Below are 18096 nucleotides of genomic sequence, written 5' to 3' on the forward strand. Positions count from 1 at the left end.
GCAGTGTTTTTATGACTCTTTATTTACATGGTCTCATTTGTATTTTATTCATAAAGCATACACTAGATAAAAGTACAAAAACTACTCTGGTTTGATCACATTAGATATGTTACACCGACTGTATAAAAATAAACTCAGATCAAAGTTCTCAAGTGTTTTTCAGGCCAAAGACCCCTTAACTTAAAGAGAGACAGAGCAGGAACCCCCTACTACATGTATCGTGTAACAGTGAGCTGCACTTGTTTCTTGGTCTTCTCTAGTTTGCGCTTGCCTGTCGTAATAATAATAAACTAATCGGCCAGTATGTTTCAATAGTACATAAATGTTAGCTAACTAGTTCACTCACTTTCATGGATAAGTCATTGATGTATAATAATAACGAGATACCAAAACTTGCACACAGCAAAAAAAGTTTCTAGCTTCTTCTTTGGCCCACTGAATATGCGCAGCTGTGTTTTTCCCGCCAGTCGAGTTCCTTCTCGACTCATAGACTTAACACTGGTATGACATCACAGATTTTAAAGTGATTTTATCGGCCACAGGAAAGTTTCACAAATACAAAATCTCTGTGGATCAAATATTCATAAGAGGAATATTAATAATTGACCTTGTTTGTAGTTTGAGATATTCTGTCAATAGTTTTACAGAAGTCTTTTTTATTACAGTGGTCTTTGGGGAAAATGCTGCAATATCGAGAGTGGCCACTGGGAAAAATTAGAAGCAAGGCCAAGCAGAGCTCCTAGGGATAGGGCTGCACAGTGACTTAGTGCTAGCTAGCTCACATGACTGCATAGGGATTCGTGGGTAACAGTTAGCCTATCATTAATCTTGTGTGCTGTAACGTAAATGTTGTTTTTTTGTTAGATTTTTCTTTTATGAATAGGATGATTTATCTTTGCTGTTAGATATGGATCCTCAGGGGATCTCAGGCATTAGTCAGCCAGTTAGAACAACAGTGAACAGTGAAATATGTGTGTTCTCTAATTTACAACACTTGACCTTGTTTACATTGCAGTGGTTAATTTGATGAACCAATATTTGAGAATCACTGATACACAGATCAGTGTTTTCTGCAGGTTGATAATTTATTTACGGATGGAAGTCCTGACATCTCACTGAGAGTCACCAGATACAAATGAGTTAATATGATTAGGAAAGTCATTTTTCCAGCTTATACAACTGCACATATAAGTGGACCTCACTTGTGTACATTTTAAACACAAACATATAGTTCCCACATAGATTTTTGAAAGTAAAAAAACAAACAAAAAAAGGGTGGGCGACTCAAATGATAAATTACAATACTGTGTTTAGCCCAGGGATGGGAATCAAGAGCTGGTTCCAGTTGAGATCCGGTCCCACATTGACCAGTCCATTGGAATGGTACGCCTTCCTCGCTTATTGCTTCCTGTTATTGATGCCGGCTTATTTTGCTGACACTTGCACTTTGCAAACTTGCAACAAGACAGTCTAAAGCGCGGCTTAATTTCACGGAGACTGATGACAACAGTGCTGCTCATGACGTCTGGGAAATGATCATTTAAGGGAGGAAACACGAGCAATGTGCTGGAATATCTTTTGACACAACATGGAATGTGGTGTATTTGACATTCTACGCACTGTGAGTGCCACTGCTTCCCAACCGATCAGCAGAGGGTTAATATCCTCTGTTATAATTACATTAGCACCATGCAGGCAGGCTTAGCAGATTTTTTCTTTGACTGAAAACAGACATGTTCTGTGTTCAGACTCGGATAATAAAACTGTGAAGGCTTACTTTTTTTCTACACAGAAAACTGACGAGAAAGCAACAGATAATCGAACCGACAAGCAGAATCGATAATGGCATTGGTATCGATAAATCTATCAGTTCCCATCCCCAGTTTAGCCTCTGATAGTTAGGATGGCAGATGATAACACTTGACACTCGATCCCAAAAATAGAAGGGAGCCCAAGATGTCAGAAGAATCAGACGTGTGAATACTGAGTATAAATACACCCACGTTGTGTTTAAAAGCCGCTGCTCATTTTGACGTCTATTACACCATATCTGCATTTCAGCTGAATCCTGAAGGCATTTGGAGCCAATGAGTAGTAACATAAGGATCAAGCACCCCTCTCAGAGGGATTGGCCTGGGCATATCAATGACAAATATTTACATTTTATTGATTTGTTGTGGAAGGCGTGCATTGGTTCAAGAGTATAGATTGACAGACAGACGTATGCACACCCATCGTGGCCCGTCTGTTCACAGAAACACCTCTCACATATGAGCTTCCCCTTACAGTCAACCTTTCACTCACTCTCCACTCTCTCACACAGGCTATAAATACAGACTCCTATTAGTCCAGTGTTACATTCTCCCACTCAGCCCCCGCCCCTTCTCTGTCTCTCACAGTGAGAGAGCTGCAATGACGTATTGCTGGCTATCTCATTAGACGATATCATAAAAAGCCTGTTGCCACAGCAACCGCTCCCTGTATTGCCATGGCAACCAGCCGCCATGTCAAGATGGTGCATTCTCCCCCACTGAAGGGGGAGGAGACGATGACGATGAATAGCGAGCATTGAAGCAGCCTAAGAAGAGGAGGAAAAGGAGGAGGAAGATTGCCATAGTTGGAACATTCTGACCCCTGCTGGTCACATCCGAGTGCTGCAGGGCACATCCTGAAAGAAAAATCAAGAAGATTTAGAGCTGAGGGTGGAAACATTTCAGAATATATCACAGCAATTACAAGTGATAAGTGAAGCTGAGAGAATGTACAAGTGTAAATAATAGTCAGAGTGATGAACTCACAAGAACAAAGTCGGTCTGTCCCGCTCTCCTGAGAATATGAAGCACTGCATCATGAACTGTGACAAACAGCCGGCTCTTTGGGATGGACTCCGAGAAGAAACCCGCAGTTTCCAGCTGCTCCACGACACATGCTAATATTTGACCACACAGAGAAGCAAGCGTGACAATGAGCATGTGAATGCATGAAACAGAAAGCATTTTGTGATAACAGAAATAAATATTTATGTTAGACTTATGCGTCCCTCAGGGAACAATGTGGCGCCACTGAGGCTGAGACCTTGGTGCATTCATTATCTGAAGCTTCAGTGCCTTGACCCCACATTAAGGACGTTAAGCTTGTCTCTGTTTTGTCTGGTGTGCCACTCACCTTGGCAGCCTGCTAGATAGATGTCCAAATCAATCTCTCCAAAGTCCCTGAATATCTGGTGGAAAAGGCATATCACTTCATGTTTGTTTTTGTCTCCTATTCTTTCTTTTAACAATGCAGATGAACATTTTCTCTCTGGTCATTTATTTAAACATCTGATGGTTAACTAAGAAATGTCAGCACACAAAGATCTTGGCAGACATACATTTTTCAAGGTCTTCACAGTGACTGTGTCCACAAAGCTGGTTGTCGAAATGTCCAAGATGATGCTGTGCATGCCTGATCCGCTGGCCCTTCCCTTCTCCTCATCACCGTGGTGCGATACCTGTGTGGTGCTGTCATCACCGTGGCAACCTGTGTCTGAATCTGAGTCTGACATGGTCGTGTCATGTTGGTAAGCCCAGTTTACTTGTCCTTTGCTGAAGTCATTCGCAGAGGTTTCTTTCAGGCTTAAGGCTACAGCATTGCCCTGACTCTGTCCCTTCAGTCCTGCTGAGACTTTCCTTTCATGCATCTCTGAGATTGTGCCATTGGACAGATGGCTGACTGCTTTAATCTGCCAAAAGGTTGAAAAAAGTGGAAATAAGTACTTGTGACTTACAAGTTCAAATCCATAATTTGTGTAACATGAAGTATCTGTAAATGTGTCAGTTAGGATATCATACTTGTTTTTTCGCCTCCTTTTTGGCTTTCTTTCTCTCCTTCTCTTGTTTACGCTTCAGTTTTGCATCTCGCTTCTTCTTTGCCGTCAGCAGCTTCCCAATTTCAATCCCACTCTGCACAAAAAGCCGAGCATCACATTAAAGAGAGAAAGGGGAAAGTGAGACGAGGGAGAGAGATAATGAAAGCAATTAAGGGGGCTGTAGACAGCGGACTGGGATTACATCTTGTAATCAAATGCAAGCCTACACACACATTCATGAACACACACACACACACACACGTGCGCACACACCTTCTCTTGCAGGGCCTCCAAGTACATCTCAGCATTCGTGTAGTAGATAGTTGTAGATGAACGGAAGATTTTAATTCCTGGAATCTCTTTAGCCTGCAGGGACACATTGCGATGCAGAAGAGTTCAGAAACTCACACCCTGTTTGGCTCTCATTTGCACTTTGTACCTCCCCCAGGTATTGTTCAACTAAATGGAGTTCTTCTACCACTTAATGACTGAAAGTTGGGCTAACTCTATCCACAGAGTGTTCCTGTAAAGGGTCGGTTCACCCAAATTTAAGGGGGTTAAAAGCATTCTTTCTCATTTGCCCTTAGTTGCATCGTGTAATGCGGACAGTCTTGCTTTCATTTGCCTGCTTTGAGAGATATTTCTGTTGCCAACACAGCAGAGCGGCTATGACAGGAATTTTTGTTTCATTTGTGGCGTTCACAGCATTAGCACAATGACACTCAAACAAGACTGATTGAGCAGCCATGCTACCAGCCTTGTGAAAGTGCACCTAGGTCCTTTGGGCTAAATGCTAACACCAGCATGCTAACATGTTTACAATGACAGTGCTGACATACAGATATTAAGCCGGTTTAACATTTACAGGTAGTGTATTTTTTAGCATTTGCTAAGTAGCAAAAAAACACAAAGTGCAGGAATTTGGTCACAAACCAAAGTCCATCCATTTCCTTTCAGTTTCATCCGCTTATCCAGGACCCCAAGGCGTTTCCAGGCCAAATGAGATATGTAATCCTTCCAGCGTGTTCTGGGTCTACCCCGAGGGCTCCTATTAGTGGGACGTGCCCAAAACACCTCCAGTGGGAGGCGCCCAGGAGGCATCCTGATCAGATGCCTGAAAAACCCAAGTTGGCCACGTCCAAAATGTCGAACTCCAGGTTTCAAAACAGCAGTCCATACATTAGTAGGTGACGCCACGATAGCTACAGTATGTCCATTATTTCCAATGCATTCTCACTATGGCCTCGTCACATATCGACGTTTGGTCACGGACTTTCCATGTCCACATATGACGTGCAAGGTACCCTGGGTGTGTTGGTTGTTGATGTTCTGGGACACCGTGTCAAGTTCTGCCTGTTATGCATTGTCTTCTTTCAAGATACACTTCCATTTTGTCTTTCAAAATGAAGGCACTACGTCGGTACAACACCGCAAATTGATGTTTTTTCCCCCCTTTCAACAACAAATACACATGGTTAGGTTTAGGAAAATAGAACAGGGTTTGGCTTTAGAATCTTTTGGGATGCGAACACCACTCTCTTGGGTAAAAGTTGGTGTTTGTTGGACCCATCAACCACCCCTCCCGCCCATCCCACTCAGACTTTTGCCGTCTACCTTTCGTCCCCTTGACACCGCTGGATGCTGTCATTGTCAGTGCTGCGTATCATCCGACATTAAAGGAAGCCCTTTTTTGTTGGTTTCTGAAGCTGCAGGTCAAGGCCCAAGTGCCGGATTTTGACAACTTCACAGTGAGACCGGGCTCTTATTTCATACAGTCTGCAGTGTCAAGTTGTTAACTGCGCTCTAAACATTGACTGTGCAAGAAGGAGTCGTAACCCACTTATCTGTTAACCAGATATCCGCTGGCTGCACCAGAACCCCCAAAATATTGCCTGTTGTCGTCAGAGGCTAAATCGTCTTTGCAATTGCATGCAAACAGCATTTCTTTAAATAATTTGGGTGAGCTGACCCTTAAACTTTCTGCAAATGAATATAAAACTGAGAATCTTTCATTTATCGTTAAAAAACTCTTACCTCCTTGTAGGTGTCTGTGTCCAGATACAGGCCAGTGCCTGACACGTGGCCTAAGATAGAGTAGCGGGGCCTGGAAGGTATTAAAATGACATTATTATTGCAGCTCTGTGAAAGTCTCATCAAAACCTCTCATTGTGTTTACATCAATAACTCATCATTAGTGGCATGTAGTTACAGTTGTGTCCTGAAGATGACGGTGAGCATGGAAAAGCCAATGGAGACAGCAAGACCCAGGTCCAGGTTGAGCAGGATGGTGCTTGTGAATGTCACCAGCCACACCAGCTAGAGGGCAGCAAGCATGAACACTGACGGTCAGCGGGGTCAAAGTGCAACAAAGCTCACACAACATTTAACTGAGCATGTTAAAGAGGATTTAGCCATACCAGATCAACCTTGTTGGTCTTCCACAGCATAGGCACGTCCATGAACTGCTTAAACATTCCTTTCAAATTCACAAACACTATTGTGGATAACACAGCCTGAGAAAAACAAAGACACACAGAGAGGTGTTCACATATATCCACAACCTTATTGGTTATTAAAACATATCTGCAGAGAGAGAAGTGGTACTGGGGGGAGAGTTTTACCTTAGGGAGATCTGAAAATAGAGAACCTATTTTCAAAACTGTGATCAGCACGATGACGGACGAAATCACTCCTGCAACCTGACAAAACACACACACACACACACACACACACAGTTACTGAACAATAAAGGGCCTCACACCGAACATTAGAATCAAACATAATTGGTGGTTTTTGTGCTATTTTTGTACAAAACGTTTGTGCGTGCGTACTTGTGTCTTGCCCCCTGTGCTCTCCTGGACGAGGCTGCGTGACAAAGAGGAAGTCACCGAGTAACACTGAAAAAAGCCACCGACAGCGTTGCTAAGACCCAAAGCAACAAGCTCCTGGAAAAAGAGAAACAGCAAGACAGGCACAACATTTCAGTTCAGAAACTGGTGATCTTTGATACGGACACTGAAATGTAACACTCGTCATATCTATAAATAGCTCTTCATCCACAACTATATGTAAGTAACCTTCAGATGAATAGCATAGCGCACTGTTCATTCACTTTATGGCCATGTCAATACATCACTGCCAGGCTGAGGGCAGTGCCAAGCATATTTAAGACACACTTGATTACATAAAGCTTGTTGAGCATTAATGATTTAGCAGGCCAGCTCTTAGAGGCTGAGTGCCCGCAGTCTGTCGCTCCTCAGAGCAGACTGAACGCAGTCACATGCCTCTGCCAGTGTGTATGCGTGAATAAGTCTGTGCTCTGTAGACAAGAATAAGACATTTAAAATAAAACCTTCCTGTATGTCTCCACGTGCAGAACTGTGGGGGAATGCACAGGTTATTAGAGGTTCGTCCTCTGTGTGTTTCTATTTACAGGGTGACATTAATCTGTTTTTTTCCCAATGAAGTGGCAACATGTCCTGATGTACTAGCAAAGGAAAGAGAGTGCAGTTCAATCTAAGGCTGTGGTTTTGTATAAATAATGAGTTATCAGAAGAAAATGAATATGCAGAAGAGAACATCTCCATGACGGAGGGAGTGATACACGCTCTTCTGTAATACCTGCTGCGATCCCTCTTAGACAGGCTTGTTTCATGTGACATGTATCTACTTTTTATTCAGACAGTCGAGTCTCATTATTCACAAGCTAAACTTAACTGCAAAAATAAATTTACTGTAACTCCCACTTTATGCACGTTGCACATGCGCATGTGTCCGACTGTGGGGCAAGTCCCGGATGGCTCTGCAGTATGACGTTGTGAGACATTTGAGGCATTATGACATTCAGAAATGGACTTCTATAATTACTGGCTTAAATGCATCTTCCGTCAACTCCTTAAGAGGTTTAGGCGATGAAATTTCAGTCTGTCATTACTGTTAGGATATAATTCAGAAATTGATGCTGCGCAAAGTGACTTGTCGATGAGGACTGTGAACAAACAAGAAACATCTTCTACATCACACAAATACGCAGTATAGAATAGGCAAAATAATTTCTCAAATGGAAAACTGTAATTTGTAAACAGTGCTGTCTACAAACAGAGACACACTCAGTGGCGCCCCCCAAAATTTGTCATCGGGGTGTCCTAATAGCCTCCTGTTTCATATATTAAAAGTATACCTGCATGGATTACCTGCATTGAACGAAGTCTTTCGCTCAAACCTTAATCATCACATATCATCTCTTAATATGTACACCTGTAATCTGTAATAAATAATTATCTGGACATTCTTTTTTTTTTTTTTTTAGATATTTCTTTTGGGCATTTTAGCCTTTAAAGGGAAATTTCGGTTTATTTCAACCTATCTCCTATCGTTCTAAATTTGTGATTAGTGACATAAAAATAATAGTTAGCATGTTAGCCGTTAGCCTAGCGTCAGACCTGTTAAAACGTAAGTGAACGGGCAACCTTCAAGTGCAAAGTTAGTCCACTAAACAAGCTTTTTTTCCACAAAGACCGCCTCATATCGTTAGGATAAATGTCAGAGAACATATAGAAAACGACATGTAAACGTGTTGTCTAACCTTACCTGTGTGCTGTCATGTTTATTTACCATTTAGCTCTGCTTTGCAAAGCGCGGCCGAAATATCGCGAGAACGAGCAACGATCTCATACCGTGCCTGAAATCTCGCGCGAACAAGCAGCAACAGCTGGAAGGCAGAACCGGACAGTAGCCTGAAAGGTTTATTCATTTATTTTATGAAAGATTTATAGAATAATAGCTGACTTTTTGCCAGACTTCGACTTTGTGGAGGAGGAATTTGATTTTGCAGAGTTTGATGGCCGTCCTTACTTATTTGAGCCAGAATACACTGACGAAGAGCTTCATGAAATTGAAGAACGGAGGAGGAGAGAGAGAGAGGCGCAACAGGTAGAGGACGACAGAGGAGGAATGGCTGCTGCAAGGCTGTGTAGCTCTGGAGATTGGTGGTGTACCTGTGAATGCTGTGCCCCAGTGCCCACAGAAGAGGAATGCATCTGTTGCAGGGACCGGTTGCAGCCTTATTTTCAAGGTCTGGATGTGACAGAGGACGAGACACCTCCACCTGGAGTAGTATCCAGCTGGGCTTTATCTAGAGTTTGCGAGATTTTAGGCATGGTATGAGATCGCTGCTTGTTCTCGCGATATTTCGGTCGCGCTTTAGAAAGCAGAGCTAAATGGTGAACAAACATGGCAGCACACCAGTAAGGTAAGACAACACATTTACATGTCGTTTTCTATATGTTCTCTGACATTTATCCTAAGGATATGAGGCAGTCTTTGTGGAAAAAAAGCTTGTTTAGTGGACTAACTTTGCACTTGAAGTATGCCTGTTCACTTACGTTTTAACAGGTCTGACGCTACTATGCGCCCCGGCTGTATCTAGGCTAACGGCTAACATGCTAACTATTATTTTTATATCACTAGTCACTTGAAACAAATTTAGGACAATAGGAGACAGGTTGAAATAAACCGAAATTTCCCTTTAATTGACAGGACAGACAAGTATCAAGGGGGGGAGAGAGAGGGGGAGTGACATGCAGGAAATGGCCACAGGCTGGAGTCGAACCTGGGCCCCTGCGGCAACAGCCCTGTAAATGGGGTGCCTGCTCTACCACTAAGCCACCGACGCCCCATCTGGACTTCATTCACCTGTCTCTCCTGATTGACCTCAGCTTAGCTTTTGACACAGTGGACCAAAACGTGTCAATCAACCGCCTGGAAAACTTTGTCGGTATCAGTGTTGTAACTCTGGATTGGTTTATCTCCTATCTGTCAAACAGGCTCTTCTCTGTCTTATTTAGGTCTGAGAAATTATTCCCAGTCAGACTTAAATGAATAACTCCCTCCAGGACGATCTGATTCATTTTCCCACTGATGCGACAGTCCTGACCAACTGTGAGCGAGCACAGTCTAATTTTAGGACAAAGTTTGACTCTTCCCTGTTTGCAGAGAGCCTGCCAGGAACAGGGACTCCAAGTATAACTCTCACAGTTGTTTGTGAGTACCACAGTCTGTGTGTGTGTCCCTTCGTAAATTCAAAGATGTGCGTGGGTGTGTGTGTGTGTTCCTCACCTGGTTGCTATCCACCTTGTAGCCGTGTTTGAGGGCAAACGTTTTGCCCAGAGAAATGTTGATGGCATAGCCTACAATGGCCACTGCAAAAGCATCACCTATCACTTTTGAGAACAATGTGGCATCCGGAACTTGAGGGGCCTTGAGCCTGGAGATGGGAGGTAAAGATGATAAAGATGTTTCAGGTTTTCATCACTTTCATGTCAAAGAATCCTGACACACAGGCAGTGTCACAAACCGCTCAGGACAGCTCACATTTGCCCAGAGGTTGTTAAAATCTCAAAGAACTGTTTTCTTTCTACCAAACTGAGCCCAGTCTAACTGAATCCAGTCCTTGGGCAGTGACTTGCGGCGTCAGAAACCAACGAAATAAAGGCGTCCTTTAACGTCAGCATGATACGCAATTGGTTGTTGTTATAGTTTAATGGCAACCGGCTGCATCAAGACGGGACAAGGACGAAAGTTAAGGTGGCAAAAGTCTGACTTGGGTGGGCAGGAGGGATGGTGAATGGGTCCAACAAACACTTACTTTGGTGTATCTTGACACGGTGTCCCAGAACGTCAACAACCAACACACCCAGGGTACCTTGCACGTTGTATGTGAACATGGAAAGTCCATGACCAAAATGTCAATATGTGACGAGGTGGGAGTGAGAATGTCTTGTCCATGAGTAGATGCACGCTTCCTTCTGTGCAGTGATACAATTGGCGGGTGTAGTGCGTGAGAAAGGAAGTAGTTCCCACATGGAACTGCTCACAACAAGGTCTGTGGATTATCTTGAGTAACCAGGGCAAGAGACATTGCTGTTGAGTTTTTCATTTGTATTTTTTTGGCACTTTGAGCATCACAAGCTGAGTGTCATCTAGTTCCATTATATTAGAGAGAAGGCAGACATCTCTACACCTGATATCTTTAACACCTGGCAACTCACACCAAAACAATCTAGATTGATAAATAGCACTACAGGTAAGGGGAAGCTTTTTTGGTGAGGTGAACTGTTCCTTTAAACTGCAGCAGGATGTGTGACCTTAACACAGACTATAATCCCATACTTGGAAACACATTCTCACACGCCCATCCTCAATCTTTACCAAAAACGACCAAAATGAGAATTCCATGAAAATCAAAACTGTTATCCAAACAAGAAACGCTTTAAGTAGCTTTCAACTATTATTATTATCCTCTGTTTACACAACCTTGTTTTATGCCTTTTGGGGAAACTCTGTTCGCTTATGGATGTTTTTTAGAAAGTAATTTACACAAGCACACACTGTGACTTTTCTTTTGCATTCTTTTCCTTCATCTTATCAACAACCACACACAGTCTCTCCACAAACACAAAATGTGGTACTTTTGAGTTTGTGATCTTGGGAACAGTCTTGCACCTGCAGCTGTCCTGAATCTCACCTCTCCCACCTCTCTCTCTTCTACACACGCACACACACACACACACACACACACACTAGATGAACCTACCCACTGGGAATCTCTCCAACCACATCAATGCTGTATATAGTCGTAAGGCCGCAGAAGTGGATGATAATTGTTGCTGCTATGATCTGTAAAAAAAAAAAAAAAAAAAAAAAAAGGCGCAAGGAATGTTGGTTCTGTATGTCTTGTAAATCATTACTTTCAGCACAAGCAAGCCCTCTTTTTTCATGTGTAAAACAAGGTCATCAGTGCCTCAGTCCGTCACGATCTCTGTGGTCAAGATGCCCCCTGCTGGACTATTAAATGAGCACACCTGCTGAATAAGCGGGGGACTTACCACTATGATTTCAATCGGAATGGGCAGAGGCAGCTTCTGTCTGTAGCAGTCATTTAGTTCTTTGACCACAATGAGTACAGCGAGTGCGACCAGGCTGACCACCAGCTCTGGCACTTTAGTCTCAGGCAGCTGCCGACAAATATCCACCAGAGTCTGTGAGGAAGAGAGTGGAGCAGTGCAGGACAGAGCAAGGGGAAGAAGTTAGAAATAAGAATATTACACATGTTGTGTAGAAAGCAAACAGGTGTGCACAGGCCTACTGACTTTGCCACTGAGCTGGTGGACAAAATTGGCTCATAAATATGTGGCTTATACACAAACTGTGGTGCATTACTTTTTGTAGCTATATGTACAAACAGTGCACGAGAACAGCCTGAAATAGTGTTATGGATGACACACTCACATAAATAAGAGAGAGAGGACCAGTGAAGCGGTCTGGCTTGACTCCAAACAGGTACTTGAGCTGGGAGACGCATACATGGCATGCTGATCCTGTGGTGTAGCCTCGAACCAGTGGCTCAGACAGGTAGGTGACCACGAAACCAAACCTCACCACACCTAACACGATCTAAGAATGGAAAAGGCGGTGAAGAGAAGTAGTACAATATGACTTTAGAGGGGCTGTTCAGTGTCTCGATACAGTCACTTTTTAGTTTGGTCAGAATGGACAAACAGACACACCTGAAAGATTCCTGTCAAGACAGTGAGGGAACATGCTATCTGTACTCTGTACGCATCCCGTTTATCGAAGTCCACAATGTCAGTCCCATTTGTGCCATTTACAATAAAGTTACTGTCTGGTGCCAGCCTCTCCGTCACACTCCCAATCATGATGCTGATCACAGCAAACGTACCTGAACAGAAAAAAAAAGAGGAATGTGTATTAAGGCCCGTTTCTACCAAACACTTTCAGTATGGTACCTTTGGAACCAAAAGTAACCCTTTCATACATGGTACCTAGACCCTAGTGTTTCCACCACAAAGAGTACCCTTAAATGTGGGCGGGGTTGTTGTCACTCACTGCTCCGTCCAGCACTCACTGTATTTCCTTTTTACCCGTAACACAGATGGAAGTCTGCACCTCGTTTATCATCCACAGAACAAAGATGTGAACAGTGGTTTCTGCCTCAAAACCAGCCACAACCGCTATTGACCAATCAACAGACTGCAGTGTTCACAGCTCCACCTTTAGTACCAGATCTGTGTGCTAGGTACCCCAACAGAGGGGGGACCAAAATGGTATGGAACATTTCCATTGGTACATCCGCAACTCTTCATAGTGGAAATGGAAAAAAAGCGTACCGAACTGAACCGTACCGTGCCGAACTGTTCAGTAGAAATGGGGCTTTTGTGTTCTTTTAGTAAATTTAAATCACCCTCACCTTCACACACACTTTTTTTACTCACCTATGGAGATGTGCCTGGAAGTGCCAAAGATGAAGTAGACCAGCACCGGGTAGAGGGAGGTGTAAAGGCCAAACACTGGGCGTAAGGAAGCCAGAAGGGCGTATGCCATGCCTGGTAAAAAGAAATAAGAAACAAAGTCCAAAACAAGTTCAATGAAAGTGTCACATGTTGGCTGTTTAAAACATTGAAAGCATCTTCCAACATTAGCTGAGAATAAGAGAGAAGACCGAATCTCACATCTGTTCGTTAAACATGAGGCTTTAGCGAGGAGACGATTAGCTTAGCTTAGCACAAAGGCTGGAAGCAGGTGGAAAAAGCTGTCCTTGCTTTGGGGGGGGGCTGGTGCCTATCCCAGCTGACACTGAGCAAGAGGAGGGGTACACCCAGACTATCCCAGGGCTGACACATAGAGACAGACAACCATTCACGCTCACATTCACACCTACGGCCAATTTAGAGTCACCTTTTAAACCTGCATGTCTTTGGACTGTGGGAGGAAGCCGGAGTGCCCGGAGAAAAGCAAGCAACATGCAAACCCGACACAGAAGGGCTCCCCGACCCCAGGGTTCATGTGATGTGGATAACCTCTCAGCTCCCTCTCATTCATACGTACACACCCTGCGGCAGATGCATGATGCCCACGCTGCAGCCAGAGATCAGGTCCCCTATGGCGTTTTCTCTGATGGAGTAGTGAGGCAGCCAGCCGAGAACAGGGATCCAGCTCAGTACTATGTGCTTCAGTCTGGACACCGAACACCTGCAACAACCATCCCAAAAATTCAGTACATACCATTTGCATCACTAAGAACACTATTCATAATTCGAGTTTTCCACTAGGGAGGAGTGTGTGTCTGCCTGAAAAGTAGATAAAATATGTAGGTTTTTAGCTTTAATGTTTGAGTTCATTTGAAAGACAAAGAAAGGAACCGATGTTGATGTGATTACATTTGAATTATGTTTGCTGAAGAGTGATTCATTCCTGTAAAACACATTGATACATTTGTGCTGTTTTAGAAAAAAGGGAACAGATGTAATACATTAAAAAATCATAAAATGAGGCTTGTGAATTGTAACACCTGCGACAGGTTTTATCAGCTGGCCTTGTAAAACAGTGACACAGTGCAAATCACCTGCAAATCTAGGAGCTGCTGTTCACTTGTTGTAACAGATGCAGTGTAGTACTGACCTGAATATCAAAATGTAAAAAGCCTGTGTAAACAAATATTAGACCTCTTTTTCCTGGAGGACTTTTAGCAACTTGTCACATCCAGACTGAGTTTTGTCGTCCTCTGCTGAAATGTCACTATCATTCATTCACTGTCTTAACTGAACGGAAAATATTTCATCTTGTGTTACTGTGATTGCTTAATATTCATTTTAAGAGTCTTACATGATGTAACACAAGTTATCATGAACACTTCCTCCTACATAAAACAGTGAACTCTGCTCGGACTCAGGTCACACCATTGGTCAGCCCTTTTTAATCAACCCCGCTTTGCTCTGAGACAGTAAAACACACATAAATTTGCATGCACATGCAACAAACTCATTCATGACTCATTCACTAATTCATGAGTCACTTTTTACAGGTTGAGTGGGCAGTTAGAGGTACAGCCACACACACACAGTTGCAACACATTACTCCCAACTCAAATACCAATGCTTGGTCAGTGGACTTATTCGTCTACACATGACTTGATAGGTACCGCTCCTGCATCAGTTTAGCACATTCAGGGACGCCATGTCAATTTGCGCTCGTTACCATGTGTCTTTTCAAAATGAACCACTGTTTTCACAGGGAATGTACAGTTTCTGCACATTAATTGTGTACAGTCTTTTTTTTAAAAAAAAAAAAAAAAAAAAAAAAAACTTAGAATGAAGGTAAAAACTTGATTTTTATGTTAACTTTCTTAGGCAATAAAAACGCAATAGGTTTAAAAAAAAACAACATCATGGTTTGGCTTAAGATAAGTATGCATGTTACTAATGTAATATAACATCATATGACATGCTAGCATGCTACTAGCAAACAACTGGACTGACTGTGGTTTCACATGTGACAAGAACAGCAGGCTCCCGGGTAAAAGTCCTGAGTTTGTTTGACCCATTCACCACCCCATCCACCCGCCCAATGCGGACTTTCTTGCTTTTAATACTATGGGAGTTGCCAACAAATGTTGCCAAGGTTGTCTCATACAGCCACTAAAGGGTGCCTCTGTGCGGCTGTGTCTGATGGCGACAGGCTACTGACCAAGCATCAGTATTTGAAAGTTGGGAGTGAGACTGGGTTGAATAAAACTTGTAGAAAAGACACTGTGTGGGAATCTTTTCTACAAGTTTTATTCTTCTCGTCCCTCTCCTACGCTCCTGTTTGGAAATAAATGTGCAAAGTAATCCTTTGTAGTGAAACCGAGTTGAAAATTGCAAGTGCGCAAAAACACATTCACATTCAGAAACAGTGTTGGGGAGTTACTAGTTACACCTAACAGAGTTGCGTTATTACATTACAAAGGTACTAAGAAAAAATGTGCAATTAAATTACAGTTACTAATTTAAAGGGGTTATGATGTATTCTTTGCAGCAAAAAGTTCATATGTAGAATATAGTGTTCATTCTGTTCTGGCAAACACGTGTCAGCAAAGCCATGAGGACAAATCTGAGTGCAACACCATTGCCTCCAAGGAGCTGTCTCTATGTCCAGACAGATTCCATTAATCTGGCAGTATGCTCTCACAATTTTGAATGCTGTTTTTGATTGGTTCTCTTGCTCGAATTTGCACCACCTCTCATCTGCCGATCAAATCAAGGTGCATTGCTCTATGCTTTTGAATACTACTATGTCTGGCTGCAACCACTCAACCATGCCAAGGCAGGTGGCGATGTTGTTGGCGTTTCAGTGCTGGAAATTCAACAATATTTTCATTCTGAAATCAGAAAAAGGGCTCTAACATTTCTGTACAGTGTGAAGCTTGTTTACCAGCAGTGAAAATTATATCAGCGTCAAAATGTTTGATGTCAAACCTGAGGAAACATCTACAGGCCAGTTAATGTAACCGCCATCAGCTGCATAAGACAAGTAATCTAAATGTAATAAAATGTACTAAGTTACATTACTTTGATTAAGTAATTAAAATTATTACATTACTTATTATATTTTCAAGAGGGTAACTAGCCATCTATGACTTATTACATTTCAAAACTAACTTCCCAACATTGTCCACAAACACACACAAATATGTCCTTTTTACCAGATTGTGCCATTTCTTAATCTTCATATTTTGCCATTTGCATGTCAGACCACTATCTCCACATATATAGTCTCCTCTCCATCTTTACCTCAGGGACTCTTTCACTCGGTTACCCAGGGTTGGTTTAGTGGACCAAGTCCCTTTTTGTGCCACTTCATCCAGACATAACTCATCCAGGACCTTCCTCTTCACAAAATACTCCCTAGCTGAACAGTCCCTCTCCTCCATGTCCATGTCTGTTAGACCAGATCCAGCCAACCGCCTTAAAACCAGTGTCCTCCTTTCCTGCCTGAAGGTCCTCCTTGATGAAGACAGCACACACACTTAAAGTGTTGTCACAAAAGAAGCCAAACAGTGTGCAGTGAGAGTGAAGCCTCCTCGCCTCTCTGTACTGATTGACAGTGCTTGTTTTTGGACTGTGGGAGTGACTGTTCCTTTCCAGTCCTTATAAGAAGACACCTGCCACCCCACATGTCCCCGTTCTGCACGCACACACCTGAGGTTATCCATGTGTCACCCTGTAGTGATTAACTTGGTGAAAACTGCAGCTGAAAGGCCGAACTTTGGTAAACACACTCCAAACTGTAAAAACTGTTAAAACACTGACAGTCACACAGCAGCACTGCAGCTGACACACTCTGTTTAATGCGCAGGGTACAACACTTTTTCACAGTCCTGTGTTTAAGATTAAAGTTCGCATTGTAGTGTTTATGCAGCAAACGCCTCACCAAACTGTGGAACAGAAAGTATGCTGGTGAGGTTTGTGTGTACGCACCAGATTGAATGAAACATCTTATCTTTATGGCTGCCAAACTTTCCTCCTTCAGAGATAAAGAGACATAAAGCAACAACATGTTTATTGTCAGCAGCAAAGCTGAAACACGTTGTGTTACTAGCATTGCCCAATATGCTTTATGGAATGAGGCAATCAAAAAAAAACAACTTCTTTCCGAAGATTGTTCACATAAACCCAAAATAACTCAGACTGAGAGCAGACCAGCAGATTTACATGTGACTTGTGGCTCGTCAAGTTCTTAAATTTTACTGAACTAAAACAGTTTTTACCTTTACTGAATTAAATTAAATTAAATCAAGTGCCATGTGTTCTGCCTAAATGTTATGCCTAAACGCATCAAATCGGCAGTTGGCTGCTGGTCAATGTCGGGCCGTTGGAGAGCGTCTGTCACCCTATTTTTTGCAGTGTGAATGGTCCCATTGACACTAGCCGGCCCATGTCAGCCCTCGCTGGCTGTATTCACCTGATTCAGCATGTTTAATTGGTGTCGGGGATGGCGGAGCTCATCAGCGATTGAAATCGCTCTGGCAGTTGAGTGCAAGAAACAGAAGTGAAGAAAGCAGACAACCGACCTCGTCACATATTGACGTGCTAGGTCATGGACTTTCCAAGTCCACATACAACATGCGAGGAACCCTGGGTGCTGTCGAAATATCAGGGTTTGGCTTTAGAATCTTACGGACGCAAACACCGCTCTCTCAGGTGAAAGCCTGTATTTGTTGGACCCATCCACCACCCCTTCCTGCTGCCCCACTTGGACTTTCGCCGCCTTAACTTCCATCCTTGTCCTGCCACATTACCTCACTTCTCACTGTGTTGTGTATATAATTTGATCTTTTTTACTCCTGCAAGTTCATATTTTTCTTTTATTCCTTTCTTTTATTTCTTGTATATTTTAAATGTTAGCACTAC

At 42.9% G+C, this 18096-nt stretch overlaps 1 protein-coding gene across 1 annotated transcript; it reads right to left on the reverse strand.

Moving 5' to 3' along the window:
• Window position 1: 1 nt before the first annotated feature.
• On the reverse strand, window positions 2-16820 carry si:ch211-117c9.2 (solute carrier family 26 member 6). The gene is made up of 19 exons (XM_049582119.1): window positions 16477-16820; window positions 13758-13897; window positions 13141-13251; window positions 12415-12587; window positions 12137-12301; window positions 11734-11886; window positions 11442-11524; window positions 9965-10112; window positions 6679-6792; window positions 6469-6546; window positions 6265-6360; window positions 6057-6163; window positions 5882-5951; window positions 4121-4213; window positions 3831-3941; window positions 3371-3721; window positions 3166-3220; window positions 2799-2929; window positions 2-2668 (listed from the first exon to the last, which is right to left on the reverse strand). Exons 1-19 carry the CDS (start codon window positions 16620-16622, stop codon window positions 2642-2644), a joined length of 2352 nt encoding a protein of 783 aa, XP_049438076.1. The 5' UTR covers window positions 16623-16820; the 3' UTR covers window positions 2-2641.
• Window positions 16821-18096: the final 1276 nt, after the last annotated feature.

Source organism: Epinephelus fuscoguttatus, linkage group LG7, assembly GCF_011397635.1.
Source record: "Epinephelus fuscoguttatus linkage group LG7, E.fuscoguttatus.final_Chr_v1".
Lineage (NCBI taxonomy): Eukaryota > Metazoa > Chordata > Actinopteri > Perciformes > Serranidae > Epinephelus > Epinephelus fuscoguttatus.